The sequence below is a fragment of the Miniopterus schreibersii genome, assembly GCF_964146895.1.
Source record: "Miniopterus schreibersii genome assembly, chromosome: 16".
NCBI lineage: Eukaryota > Metazoa > Chordata > Mammalia > Chiroptera > Miniopteridae > Miniopterus > Miniopterus schreibersii.
The window spans coordinates 26,142,282-26,157,131 of NC_138116.1; the positions used below are offsets into that span (position 1 = coordinate 26,142,282).

Genomic DNA, 14,850 nt, shown 5'->3' on the forward strand with positions numbered 1-14,850 from the left:
AGGAAAATACCTTCTTGTGTCCACTGGACAAAAGCCCCATGCTCATCAACCCTGGGAATAAGAAGTTGGGCCTCAGTTTCCACCTCTGAAAGGGGGTTAATACAACTTGCGAGGGTTAACTGTATGACGTCTGCAAAATGTTTTGAACAGTGACTGCCAGCGCATAGTAAGCTCTCATTAAGTCATTACTCAGGGACTTCAGAAGAAGTACGGCTAGGGGTTGCTGGGAAGGGACTCAAAGCGTAAGACAGTGGACTTCTCACAATTTCCCCCCAAAACTGCCTCATGCTACCAAGTAGAGATATCTTACAGTGGGGATGGTGTCCCAGGAATGCCTGGATTATGGAAAAGGAACCATGAGACGCGTCAGCTAGAGGGCATAGATCCCAGATAAAGGGGCAAGGATCAGAGGTGCTGGGTGCTCTGGGCCTCAGAGGAAATGTGGCTGCTGCGTTCCAGGGATGACAGCCTCTGGGTGATGCCGGGGTCAAGGGTGGGCCAGTGTTCAGTGACGCGAGGCAGTTGGTACGTTGTTTTCACTTTGCAGTTTCCCTCCCCTACTTCAGCTCTCCGCTGCTTACGGAACTTCACGTGAAATATTAACCCCAACCTTTCCGACTGCCGGCTGAGCAGATGCTCGGCCCAGCTCAGCTGCCTTCACAGGGAGCGTGTGCTCCTGGGCACCTTTCTCTGCTCTCTCTCTTGGTGACCTCCCAGCCAGCACGCATCTAAAGCAGCTTCAACTCACAATCTCTGTTGCTGGTGCAGAATAACTCCTGAATAACTCCGGTGGGGGCAAGAAATGAGTCTCCTGTTCTGGAAACAGCTCTCCTGACTTCCTGCCTGGTCTCTAGTGATAAGAATGGCCCAGGGGAAGTGTAACCTGTGAATCCAAACTCCCACTTTTGTTTTGCGGTTAGATTCAGATTTCCTCGGAGACCACACGACTAAATAAAGAACTCAATAGGACCCGAGAAGTCAAAGTATTCCATGCTCTCCTGCGCCTGGGCTCGATCCCCACTAGGGGGAATACAGGAGGCAACAGATGGATGTTTCTCTCTCAAGGTTTCTCTCTCTCTTCCTCTTCTTCCCTCTCTCTCTAAAAAATCAATTTTAAAAATACTTAAAAAATAAAAGACAAGTATCTAAAAAAACAAAAATGAAGCCCAAGGATAGAAATGAAATCCTTAAGGCCACATAGGGTGTTAGAAGCCTACGAGTCCCAATGCCCGGGTGTCCTGACCTGTCTCCTGAACTTTTAACTACATTGTGCTCTCTCATGCCCCGGGCCTCACTTCTCCCTTCTACAAAAGAGAACCAGCTGGGAAGGGCTACTGGTCGTCTCCAAAGTTGCCTGAAACTTTTGGGAAGAAACAGTCTAAAAACTCATTTGCATTGCAACTGGCAAGCAATAAATATTAGATAAATAACGATGGCTCCTTTTTGTTGAATTTGTTCCCCATGCCAGGGACTACAAATTTATAGGTGTTATCTAATTTAATTCTCCTGACCAGTGTCTGAGATAAGTGCTTTTATGACGCTTATTATAAAGATAAAAGAACTGAGGCTTAGCGAAGCTCAATGCCTTCCTCATACAGAACAAAGATGAAAGTTTGTAAAAGTGAAAACTGCCTCTCTGTGCAAACTCGCTTTTTAACTAGGCAAACACACGCCCACGCCTTTGTTCTGTGCTGGTTGCCAGTTATCTCACATAATCCTCTCTTGGCAGGCCTCTGTATCCCCACTGCATCAGCAAGATTAAGTCATTTGCCTAAGGATACACAGTCCAGGGCAAACCAGAGCTGGAGCCAGCCTAGGAGGTAGAATAAGGCCTCCTAGCCCCACGCCCATTCTGACCCATTGAACTTTGCAGAAGAAAACTGAGAATCTGTGCTTTTTCAAGCCTCTGGTGATTTTAATGCATATCCAATTTGAAGCCATATCTCTAGTCCAAGCTAGCTGCAGAACAAGCCAGGACTTAGAGATCATGCCTCAGGCCCAGGCCTGCATCCCGTTAGTGGATTCTGCCTGGAGCTCCATCCACTCTGCAGCCCAAATTGCCCACTATGAGGTAGATTGGGTCAAATCCACCAAGTTATAATGCCAGGTGGGCCCAGCAGCAGTCCATTGAGAGGCTAAAGCTGTGTATTGGGATAAGCACAAGCAGGGCTAGAGGCACATGAAGCCATGTGAGCAGGCCACTAAGACCTCCACGATGTCCACACTGCTGTGCTTTCCCCTCAGTTCACACGCATGGCTGCCTGAGAAGGCACTGCTGAGGGAGGAAGCAAAGGCTGAGTTTGGTTCACAGATGGTTCAGGTCAGCATGTAGATAGAAGCCAAACATCATGGCCGTTGTCTTACAGCGCAGCTCAGCTCAGCTGAGGGTTAGCCTCGAAGAGGGGGGAGCAGGGCTTGGGCAGCATTACTGGTCATCCACTTGGATAGAGAAAGAGGTGGGCCTGTGGTTAGAATATGTATAAATGGTGGTGAATGATCTGGGTGGTTGGTCTGGAAGGAGAAAGGTAGAAAATCGGGGGAAAGGAGGTCTGGGAGAGAAGCATGTGGATGGACCTATGGAACAAGACATGGTACGTGAAGACCTTTGTTTACTGTCCATCAGAGAATTTGGAAAACAAGAGGTGCGCCGAATGGCCAAGCAAACAGAATAATGCAGCCAGCTGACATTGGCCAGCTTCTGACATTGGCCACTGCAGTGCTGGATGGTGGACACAGGAACATAGTAGCCATGGTAGCAGGGGTTCAGGCTACCCATGGGGTTCTGCTCACCAAGACCAAGGTAGTTGAATGTCTACCCTGCCAGCAACAAAAGCGAGTGATGAATCCTTGTCATGGCATTATCTATTAAGGAGACTAATCAGCTACTTGGTGGCAAATACACATTTGATTGATTACAGTGCATCTTTTCTAATCTGAAAAGGACAGTGATTGACATTAACTGGAATGGATACATTTTCCAGGCATGGGTTGGCCATTTTTGTGCCCAGCACCTCAGCCAGCACCATGACCTAAGTGCTTATCCATTGGTATGAGATCCTACAGCACACCACTATAGACCAAGAGGTGTGATTTACAGCAAACGAGGAACAGCACTGGGCATATTACCATGGCATCCACTGATCCTACCATGTTATTATATTCTCCAGAAGCTTGTGGCCTGATAGAATGAAATGGCCTGTTGAAGGCACAAGGGGTGCACCAGCTTGGAAAAAATATCCTGCCAAGATGGAGTACCATTCTTTAGGACTCAATATATATATCTCAAATCAACTATTACATGATGCTGTATTCTCAGTAGGTAAAATTCATGGATCCAGGTATCAAGAGGTAGAAGTAGGAGTCACCCACTTACCATCACCTCCTGGCAACTCAGTTGGGGGAATTTGTGTTTCCTGTGCCCACAACTCAGAGCCCTGTGGGTTTGGGAGTCTTGGTTCATTGGGGCAGAGTGCTTCCATCAAATTGGGGATTCTTGCTGGTGTCGAATTGGCACCAGCCACCATGGGTTGACAATCTTAATGTCACAGTCTCAAGACCAGTTGCAGCAGTGGGGAAGGGAGGTTTGTTCATCCCATTAATGTTCTTGCAAATTTCCTGAGAAAAGGAGGCTCGTTAAGTTCCCGGAAGAGTTTCTAGAATGTATTAGATAAGCAAGTGAATCTGAGCAGTACAATCCTTGGCGTATTGCCCATATTCTGTCTTCCCAGGACTGAAGAGCTCCTTCCCTAGTTGATGAGCATTGGCAGCCAACAGCTCTCAGCAGTTTCCTCTGTGGGGCCTGCCCTTGGTTCAGGAGAGCTGCCTTGCCCAGAGTTCTGCCCTTTCCAGGAGCAGCCAGCATCCATGACTGGCTGGGATGGGAGTATAAAAGCCTGGGCCCTGGTCCCCATTTAGATTTATCCCAGTTCTCAAGCTCCCTGTGGGATTGGCTGAAGCCTGCATGGTGACTGTGTCACTATACAGATTCTCTCTAGGCTCGGTCCTGTTTTCACACTCTACAGTACACTTTGTATGACAATTTTCATCTAAGAGTTTGCTTCCCAATTGGCGACATCTCTAGTTCCTAGCTGGGATCTGTGCACCATCGGAAGGCTTAAGTATGTCCACTGCTCTGTGCCCACAATTTTATACTCCAGGGGCAGGTGATGCTGTGCCCAATTAGAGGAGAATTGGATTAGGGATTCCTTGAAAGAGAAGAGACAGAGCTTGGCCGGCATAGGGCATGTGAGGAACTTCTGTTTAGTCTTTCACAAATGAAAGGCATTTCTCCCCCTCTCCTCTCCCTTCTCAATCCCCTCTTCAATACTCATTAGCACCAGAGAGTCTGCTTATCGCAGTGAGGTTTCCTGCAGCTAGGCTGCAGGAGAGACAAGGGGGCTTGTCATACCTGGAGTAGGATCCAGTGATCTCTCTGAATGGGAGCCATTCTGTCATAGCCACTAGAAGCTCTCTGATGGCTCCTGGGGTCCATGCTTCTACTCGAGGTTCTCAAAGAGAAGCTCCTCAGAAAGGCTCCGTTTGAGATATAGTAAGTGTGCAGTTACCTTGGCCTCTGTCTGCCTTAGGAGTGTGAGCACAGGACCCTCGCCCAACCTTTCCTGCCCCAGTGGATGGAGATAGAGATGTTTTCCAAGGGAAAGTGCTCTCACGGCAGGAACTCTTGTGGGTTCACCTGTTAGATTCCCTATTTTCTTCCCTAAAATATTATTACCCTCATATTATGGACAAACAAGGCCCAATGTAGCATAGTGAGAGAGACTTGACTTAGGGATAAAACAAAGTCACCTTTCTCCCAGGTCAGTGTCTCACTTACATTGCCTGTGCCAAGGCCACCACATATAGTGGGCCAATGGGACTTTGGTGTGGATGGTGTCCCTGGAACTGTATGATGCAATGACCCTGCTGGACATAGAATGACGCAGTGGGCAATCAACCCCCTGGCTTGGCAGCATTAGACGAAGTAGTGTTATATCAGCAGGGCACCTATGATCTCTTTCTACCCCTGTTCCAAGCATAGGGGGGCCACACGACTGACAGAAACGCAGGCTGACTTCATGTGCTGCAGAGGAATCCTGATCTGAGTTGCTCATACAGGAAACAGAGGTCTTGTCCATTTGGTTAGAAGCTCTTGAGCTTGGAAAGCTGGGGTGTAAGGGGGAGGGTGGTGAAGGGAAGTGCATTTTCCAGGTCTAAGCTGCCACCCTTTAATTGCAGCTTTGTGGAGGTATGGAGGTTTCCATGTCAGCAGTCCTGCTTCTCAGTCCTCAAGGTTCAACACTCCACTGCCTTGTCCCATTCTTCTCTCAATTGCCCTCTTTCCTCCCCATCTGCCACTTCCCTGCTCCCGTTTCCCATCGCCTCTCGCCTCCACATTGCAAGGGTGTGCTAACCGCTCTTCTCTTCCCAGCTCACTCTGGCTGTCACCGCAGGGTTATGACTCCTAAAGCCCCTCTGATGGTGGCACTCTTCCCCTGCCCCACCCAGCCAAAACTGTCAACACCTATTAATGCTCGGGTGGTCAGAGGCTCTGGTTTGCCTGGGACAGTGTTAATTTATATCTGTTGTCCCAGCATAACTATTAATGGTGCCTCTTGTATTCTCAAAAGTTCTAATTTGGGTGATAAAAATGACACATTCATCTTACTTATTACTATCTGAATGGAGCACAAACTCCTCACCTTCACAGACTAGCCTCAAGTGTCCTTCCTAAATTTCTCCCCATTTCACTCAGACCTTGGCCCTGACACCTTTCCAATGGGTTCCCCCTCAACTTGAAAATCACTCTGTGATCACATTACCTCTAAGCATTTTCTTAAGCTGATGCCTCTCTCTTTTCCACCTAGCCTGAGGTCCCTCTAAAAGAGCCCCTGCACTTGTCCATCCATCAAGACCTACTTCAAGCTGCAGGCTTATGCCTCTTTAAGTGCCTATAAAGCCATCGTCTAAGTGAGCCTCTTGGGGATGGTCATCTAGCCTTCCTGTGACCTGTGTGTGTATTCTGGGCTGGAGGACAATCAGAGGAGTAAGGTCAGGCATGAGGGATATCACCTGCCGCTGTACTGGGTCATGGGGGAAACTTTGGGCAAGTTGTGAGGTTGGCCAGGAAAAAAGTGGTGATGAAGGTCTTGCTGAATAATTGACAGAGGTACTAGAGTTCTGGAAAGCCGCTCTTAGGGACCGGGATCAGGGGAATAGAAAAGGTTGTCTGGTCCTGTAGATTCTATCCTGAATCTCTTTGAAGGTTGGCCAAGCCAAAAGATCATTTCTCAGAAACACAGCTCCCACCCCCATAGCTATACCGGTCACCCCCGCGGTCACCTCTCTACCTCCCAGCTCAGTCTGGATTCCCCACAACAATACAGCTGTGGGCTGTAATAGAAAGTGCACTATGATGTATTCCTAAAATAATTATTTATTTCCAGTTAACATGGTGAGTCACACCTTTCATTCACAAGGGCAATGTCTTCTTAAAAAGATAAAACATTTTCACATCTTTGCCAGGACCCTGGCAAGATTCCAGAGAGGTAGGGAACATTACTCCAAAGAAACAATGTAAATTACTTTGTGGGGGGATTGGATTGGGGTTCACAGAGGGGAAGGGACCTGACCAAAGCTTTCCACGTTAAAAACAAATAGTATTCATGACAGAGAAGCTTAAAAACACCAATAACTTACATACAATATATTTTTCATTATTAAATAGAAGCCATTCCTTTGGGGAAGATGAGGAGATGATCTCAGAAGGCATCTTAGGAAGGCCAGAGAGAGAATGAATCAGACATTTCTCAGGCTCTGGTTTGGTTTTAAAAAGGTGAATATTTATTGCATTGGAGCTTGGGATTTCTTGTCCAGGTACTTCATGGCTTCCTGAACCCACTTATTTTGGGGATTGGCACAGATCTCTCTGGACAGTTTGGTCTTGAAGCTGTGGGAGAGAGAGGAAGCAATTAGAAGGATCCTCTTTGAAAATTGTGTCCATTTAACCCCCAAATTCCCAGGACCATCCTCCACGAGAGGAGGAAAGCAGAGAGAGGAAAGGTGGGACTCGGGTTGGTTAGCTGCTGCTCTTGCTGGCCCAGTCAAGCCACCCTTGCTCTTGACTCGAAGGAACTAGTATGACCTGAACAAGCTTGCCGACAGAGAGATAAGGGTGGAAATGTCCCAAAGTGAAAAAAGCATGAATGGGAAGATAGAGGTCCAACTCCCTGAGTTTCTGATTCCAAGTAACTCTGACGCAGTTCTTGACCTGTGCCCCCTAGGAAAAGAATTTTTGGGCTGGGAGAGGGCGAGTTTTATCTACTTACATCACAGCCTTCTGGGGACATCTGCTGTCAGTGATTCTTTTGTAGCTCTGCAGTTTATGACTAGAGATCTTCTTACTGGACACTTCGAAGCAGCAGACGGTTGGGACAGAAAGTGCTAAATTTGTGGGAGAAATAAAAGAAAGGGTAAGCCACTAATAATATGTAGACATTTTAAAGCATGCCTTTGGAAGGGAGGAAGGAAATTTAGGAGAAGGCAAGAAAATATGAGGAGGTAGAATTCATTGCTCTGAGGTCTTATACTTATGCCCTTGACTTGGGGTCGCCCTTGAATGGTGGGGACCCATCACCACTGGCAAAATTATAGAAAAAGCGTGGTCAATGCAATAAGCTCTAGTCCTGTTTCTACAGAGCTATGTAGTTATGTGATCACCATAGTACTAGTCACCAAACAGTCTCCATTCTCTGCTTTCTGGACACATGGTAGACTTGCATTTCTTGGTCACTTTTGGTTGATTGGAGCCATTAACTAGTTTGGACCCATAAGTGAGAAGCCAAAGTGACAAGTGCCATTTCTGAGCCAGAGTTAGTAATTTCCAGTGCAAGAATCTCAAGAGTTTTCTTTCCCTTTGTCATGGTAAGCAGCAAGGCTCTCTAGGGCAGCTGCTCCATCAGCCTAGAATCCTGAGTGCATGAAGCAAAAGGTCAAGCCAATACATTATAGACATTCAGTATGAGTGAGAAATTAACCTTTCTAGTTTCAAGTCACTGATCATTAGGGTTGTTTGTTATAGCAGCGTGCACGATCTTATTTGGACTGATAACATGCACTAAATCTAAGTCATCAGAGCATGAAAAAAATAAGTTATGATACAAACACCTAGATTTTCCCCCCCTAGACAGGGTAAAAATATGTCACCTCAAGAGATTCCCCTGGAACCTCATTTCCCTTCCCTAACCACCATTTCTGAAAGCTGTCTTGGAGTCCCTTAAAAATTCTGGACCTCTAATCAAGCATTTTTCCCCCCTACAGCACTGCCCCAAAATACCCACTGTGCCCACAGTAAGAGAGTGTATTTCTTTTGTGTGCTCCAACCCGGAGCACTGCAAAGGCAGCCAGATCGTGGGTATACTCTATATCTCTCAATACCCACGTCAGAAGAGAAGGTGGGGACCAGCCTGGGTTTCTCTTTCACCGATAGTGAGGTTGGGCACTTCTTGTCCACTCATGGGGCTGATGTGATAGTTCTGGAGGTGGTCAGCTCTCCCATAGGGAGAGAGGGGGCTTACCTGGCTGAGCGAGCACCTGGGTGCTGAGGGTGGCCACTGTGAGCAGCAGGCACAGGAGCGCTGCGGAGACCTTCATGCTGCAAGGTGACGACGCGGCTTCAGGGTGGGAGTTGTCTGGTTCGTGCTTGTCTCGGGTTCTCTGCTCCTCTGGCTGCTCCTCCTGCCTTTTAAAGCCAGCAGGGAGAGTGGGAGTTTCCAGGGAAACCTTGGACTCCTCTAAGTCATAGTCAGGTCATCAGTGGTGGTCCCAAGCCGATGATGACCAATTTGTACTTCCTGCCAAGCTAACAGGACTTGAAAACAGAAGGGGAAAGAAACTTGGCACATTTTTATCCATCTTGAGGTTTCAAGTGGGGAAGGAAGGGAGCTTGTGAAACGACCGAGCAAGGATGGTAACTTGAGAAGGTCGTTCTTAAAGGCTCTACTTTCTCTGAAATGAAACATATGTAGTGGGGAGCAAAGCAAGGGAGCCAAGGGCATGAGGAGATGAGCAGGCCTAAGAACCTTCCCGGGTCCCCGTGTTCACATGGTGGTCTGCAGGATTTGAGAAGCCAGGAAGGGGCTCTCAAACTTCTGCTAGGCTCCCATCCAGATGCAGAGAGATCTCAGCAGCTCTGGCCATCGCTGGCTCTCTGGGAACCCAGGAACGGTAGGTTCTCATGAGAACCTCACTGCCATTGTTCCATCTAGTAGCCATAGAATCTTAGTGCCTCTGAATTTTAGCGTCACAGGACATCAGAACCGGGTAGCTCCGATTGACAGATTTTCTGCTCATTTCCTCCCCGGCTCCCAGCTTTATTGAGGAATAAATGACAAATAAAGATTGTGTATATTTAAGGGGTACGATGCAATGGTTTCTTTGAACAAAGGAAATTCACCCAAAAATGCTCCTGGAAGTTTGAAAAAGCAGTTGAAGTATAAAACACCGCCTTTGTAATTATTCAAACGAAATGATTCTTTTTTTTTTTTTTTTTAATATATCTTTATTGATTTCAGAGAGAGGAAAGGAGAGGGAGAGAGAGAGATGGAAACATCAATGATGAGAGAGTCATTGATCAAGCCCGCAACCCGGGCATGTGCCCTGACAGGGAATCGAACCCCGATCGCCTGGATCCTAGGTCGACGCTCAACCGCTGAGCCACGCCCGGCCTGGCGGAAATGATTCTTAATGTTTGCGATTCCATTGTTTCGAGTTATCAACAGCTCCTGGACCAGGATGGCCATCAGTTTGCAAATGGGTGTTGACCAAAAAAAATTATTCATTTCTGTAGACTCTTTTACATGTTGAAAATGAACTGTATGTTAAAAACGCTGACTTGATGATCATTCAAAGTGTGCATACATTTTTGGGAGACGCCCTATTCATATATGTTGTGACGTGATTACAGCAATCAAGCGGACCCCCATGTCCATCACCTCTGTCATCTTCCATAGTAGCCTCCCCATTTTTTGATGTGGTGAGAACACTTAAGATCTACTCTCTTAACAAATTTCAGATCTATAATATAGTCACCAAGCAGTTCATTAGGTTCCAAGAACTTAGTCATCTGAAACTGCATCTTCACAGCCAATGAGCCGCGGCCACCAAGGAGCTATTTGAGGTGAAGGATAGTCCTATCCATGTTCACTACTTTGTCCCCTGCACCTATCATACCACTCAAGAAATATTTATAAAACGTAAAGGGTAAGATGACTCTTTAGGGGCTGTAGATTATGTTTGCACCATTTGACAAAGATCTCCCCAGAAACACAAATTAAAACCGCAATGAGACATCACCCCACACCTGTGAGGATGGCTATTGTCAAAAGACAAGGCATGATTATGTTGACAAGGCTGTGGAGAAAAGGGGAACCCTTGTCCCCTGCTGGTGGGGGTCTAGGTTGGTGCAGCTGCTATGCAAAACAGTGTGGAGGCTCCGATGCATTTCTAAACGATTTTTTTTAGCCCCTAAAGCCTTTTTATTTAAATGGAATCAATAGCAAAAACCTGTTCATCAAATACACTGCAGTGGAGTGTATCTGTTTGAAGCAGAATGGGTGGCCCCCTAAACCCTCACACCCCAGGGCTTCAAGGACCACGATGGAAACCAGAGGCTTAGTTCACCCTCATTCCTGAGCATACGTGGCAGGTGAGCTGCTCCGTGGGTAAAAATAGCCAAGAGAAAGAGAAGGGAGAGGAAAGGATGCAGGTAGCCCCGGTGCACAGCACTAAGCCCCCTAGTGGGAGATGGTGCGAGGGGACGCAGCCTTTAACAGAGTCTTTAATGAGGTCGGCAATTAAAGTCCCTCACGGGGTCACTGTGGCAGATTGAATACTGGCGTTGAGGCATTGCAGGTTCTTTCTTGGCTTTTCCCGTGCTTGCCTACCAAACCAATGGACTGGGCCAGGCTGCACGGGGAGGTGTGTTGCCCAGGGTTAGGGGACTAACCCGAGGTCTCAGCCTCACCTGACTGCTCATACCCATTATGAGGGCAGAATTAAGAAATCCTTGCTGGCCTCGATGGTCTCTAAGCTCCTATGTAAAATAATTGATCTCCAATTACCTAAAAAGAGACCAAGCAGAGGCCGGAAAACCTGGCCCTTCCTTGCCCTTTCCTGTCCTTCCCCAGGTGGGGTGGCCTAGCGTGGACTCTGGAATCAGGCCCCTGAGTTTGAATGATGGCTCTGCCACTAACTAGCTTTGACACCACGGACACCTTATCCGCTCTCTGCTGAGCTAGGATGGGAAGGATAGTCATACCTACCTTAGAGAATTGTCGTGTGAATTAAATTAGTCAATATATAACTACATGTAGGAGGTGCTCAGAAGAGTGACCAGGTCACTGTAGAGACTCAGTAGATGAAAATTCATACTTATTGTTGTTAGGAAATGAGACAGGTTTTGAGGGCCAGAGGATGCTGGAAAAGGACTCTGAGTCTGGCCACACTGCTTCCCCCAGATTGTCTCCTCAATTTTCCCACGGCTTCCAAAGTAAAAACATGTTACTCTAGGGATGGCTCTCAAGATGTAGGAGACACACATGTGGGAGATGGGGAGTCTCAAAAGTTGTGCTTAGGATGTCCTTGACCTTGGAGGCAGTAGGCTAACATAATTGAGAAATTATGTTCCCGGAGCAGGAATAATTTCATAAAGGTGATTGGCGAGCCACATCAACGGATGGCTTCCCATTTCCGAGTTTTCCTCCAAGGGCTTTGGAGGAATCTAAATGAGAACAAGCTCTGTGGGAATAAATAAACACAGTCTTTACATGTCTAAGTCCAGCAGCTGTGGCCAGGCTGTCCCTAACGCGCAGGGCCGGCTCCGCTGGCTGTCTCTTCTCTTGTGCTCAGAGTTTTCTTCCTCTGCCATGGCCTGGGCTCGATTCACTCCTTGCTTTGGTCTGGTGCCTGGGAAAAGTGAGACCTGGGCCAAGAACAACTGTGAGCCATGGGCAGGAAATGGGTCCTTCTCAGTGCAGGCAAACTCTTATCTTTCTAAGTGTTTTCCAAGCAATGATGAGTGAACAGAAGTCAAAGGCCTGGGAAAGCAGGAGTCCTTGTTTTGCCGATCTGCTCCAGGCTTCCTCTCTTAATGCAAAGTTATACGCAGATGAAAGAGACGTTCACATACATGTTATTCCAACTCTCTCTTAAAAAAGAAAAAAAAGGACCTGAGACTTGGGGACCAGTAACAAAATCCCTAAGGCAATGTGGCAGGTTTTAGGGTGCGCTGGTTCTAGCACCTCTGTCTCTTGACTCCCTAACTAGTGAAATCTTTACCACATTACAGTCCTTGGACTCAGTTTTCCCTTCTGCAAAACAGGGCCAAGTAGGGGCTGCTATCTCCCTTTCGCAAGGGCCACTGAGACCATGTCTGCAGTTCCTTGTTACTTTTGAAGGAAAATCATCCCCAAATATATGCTAATATAAAAATTCTAACAATATGTTTAGCAAACAGTAAGGTCTCAATAAGAATGCTAACTTAACACAATCTACGCAAGTGGCATTATTATTGCATTTTACATGCGTTGACTTACTTAATTTTCCCGAGAAACCTATGAACTAAAGTCTTCTAAGTTCATTTTAAAACCGAGAAAACAAAGGCTTAGGGAAGCGACATGTCTTTCTTTTCTTTGAAACCATTTGTGGAAGGGAAGCCTGCTTCTCAGAGCTGCCATGAGAAAAACCAAAGCTCTTTTATGTAAAACACCCCCACTGTCGGTTACATCATCCCATACAATCCTTTGGGGGTAATCAGCTTTACTTTATTGTACAAAGGTAAAAACTGAGCCTCAAAATGCTGAAATAGTTCCCTGAACCATTGGTCAGGGTAACGCATAGCATATGCTTCAGCAATAACAATTGCAGAAGTCTCAGTGACTCTTTGCAACAGAGACTTATTTTTTGTTTATGTTATGGCTTCATCTTGGTCAAGCAGCTTGCCGAAGGTATTCTCTTCTGAGGAGTGACTCAGAGATCCAGGCCTCTTATAAATTACAGCTGTCATCTGGAACATGTAGCCCCCAAGTTCCCCGAGACAGAGGGAGAGAGTGGGAGATTGCGCAGGATGTTTGAAGAACCAGTCATGGAAGCAGCTTATATCAATTCTGTCTGCATCCTGTTGGCCTAAACTCATGACTCTCATCTAATTGCAAAGGGGGCTGAGAAATGAAGTAAAACATTTTGTGAGGACTAATTGTTTCCATCGCAGCCTGTCCTTGGCTGACTTCTCTTCAACAGAGGTTCACACAATTAACCCATCCCTAAGACAGTCCTGAGTCATTGCCTCAACCTAAATGGCCAGGACCTCTGCATGGCGGGTGGTCCTCTCTGTCAGGTGAGGACAGGCATCTCCTTTGTCAAGTGACCAGTGAACTAAGAAGACAAGTTATTTGCCCCTTGCTGGATTTTTAAGTTTGGAAAAGACAGAGTGCATGCAATCAATGTACTCATCGATGGAGGGGAGGGTAGTAGTCGCCAGTGGCCAAAGCTCTGCAGCCATCCTGTGGTCCTTGAGGCAGATATTGCCAAAGTCCCTCACCCTTGAGGAGGTTTGATTCTGCAGTCTGGGGAAGTTCTTTTGTCTTTTCGATCCTGACTCCTGATTGCCCTTGCAAGGTCCCTCCTTTTACACAAGGCCTCTTGGCCGCTTCTGTGACATGTTCTTCCAGGGCCTCTGTAGCCTGTGGAGACTGACTGTTGCATTGCAGGGCTTGGAGTTTGTTTTCATTTTGAGCTGTCAATGGTTCTTTCTGTTTCCCAGTTTAGGCTCATTCGTAATTTTATTGGCAATGTAATATAGTTCTCTTGAAAGCAGGTTTCTGATCTCTCTCTACCCAGTCAATTCCACGTGCCGGCAGCCATAGTCCAAGTTTATTTCGAGATATACTTCTTAAATTGTTTTTCTGCTTCTCTCTCTTTTTTTCCCCCCTTTCTCCCTCCTGCCCTGCCCCCTCCTAATGAAGCTTGAAATGGCAAGGTTACAACTTCAATCTAATTTTTGCCCTGTCACTTCATCTAATTGAGTTATTTTCTGAATTTTAATTACTGAAATATTTTTTACTTACTTTTTTCCTTAAACACCTTCTCTGAAAGGTTGGGATCTAGAAACAGATGGCTTTTCCAACAATGTAAGACTTTGAATTTATGGACTTCATTCCATTTCATTTCTAATTTAAAACCAGTCAATTCTTTTCTGAAATCTTCAGTTTCTGGCAATACCTTAACAAATGCAGACAAAAAACAACCAACATGTTGCTAATATACACTTTTCACACTTCTCCTTGGAGCTACAATTTCGGAAGACAGGACACTTTGCTTTGACCCTTTGTAACATGAATCTCCATCTTTTCAGCTTGAGGTATTAGCTTCCTTACTGCCTGCTGCTGGATGTCTCTGGTCAATGCTACCTATTTTAGCTTTTTAATGGCAACACATGCTCATGGTACCAATTCTTCTGTTTATCAAGGTTAAACTAGGCTCCAAACTTTAATGGCTTAAAACAATAGAGGATTAGGATTATTCTCTTACAGCACAGATCTGGGTAGACCAGATGGCTCTCCTCTAGGCAGTGACCAGTGACTTAGAGAAACTGAGCATTCTAAGGTCAGCATGACAGAGGAAGACGAGGCTGGAAGGATGGGTTGTTTATAGGGACTAGATCCAGAAGTGGCTTAAATTATTTTAGCCCTCACCCAGTTGACTAGAATTTAGTGACATGGCCCCCCAATAAATGACATTTTGGCTGGAAAATGTAGAAAAACACATGAATATGTGGTGGGCATTTGTAGCCTCTGC

At 46.4% G+C, this 14,850-nt stretch overlaps 2 protein-coding genes across 2 annotated transcripts in view; both read right to left on the minus strand.

Annotated features, from left to right (window-relative positions):
• The window catches only part of LOC308568492 (monocyte chemotactic protein 1B-like), a 60,660-nt gene that overhangs the window by 25,951 nt on the left and 19,859 nt on the right, over positions 1–14,850 (minus strand). The gene's annotated exons all lie outside the window — the stretch shown is intronic.
• Positions 6,841–8,691, minus strand: LOC308568738 (eotaxin-like; the record flags this gene model as incomplete). Its single annotated transcript, XM_081161975.1, has 3 exons — positions 8,574–8,691; positions 7,326–7,440; positions 6,841–6,946 (listed from the first exon to the last, which is right to left on the minus strand). Exons 1-3 carry the CDS (start codon positions 8,647–8,649, stop codon positions 6,841–6,843), a joined length of 297 nt encoding a protein of 98 aa, XP_081018101.1. The 5' UTR covers positions 8,650–8,691.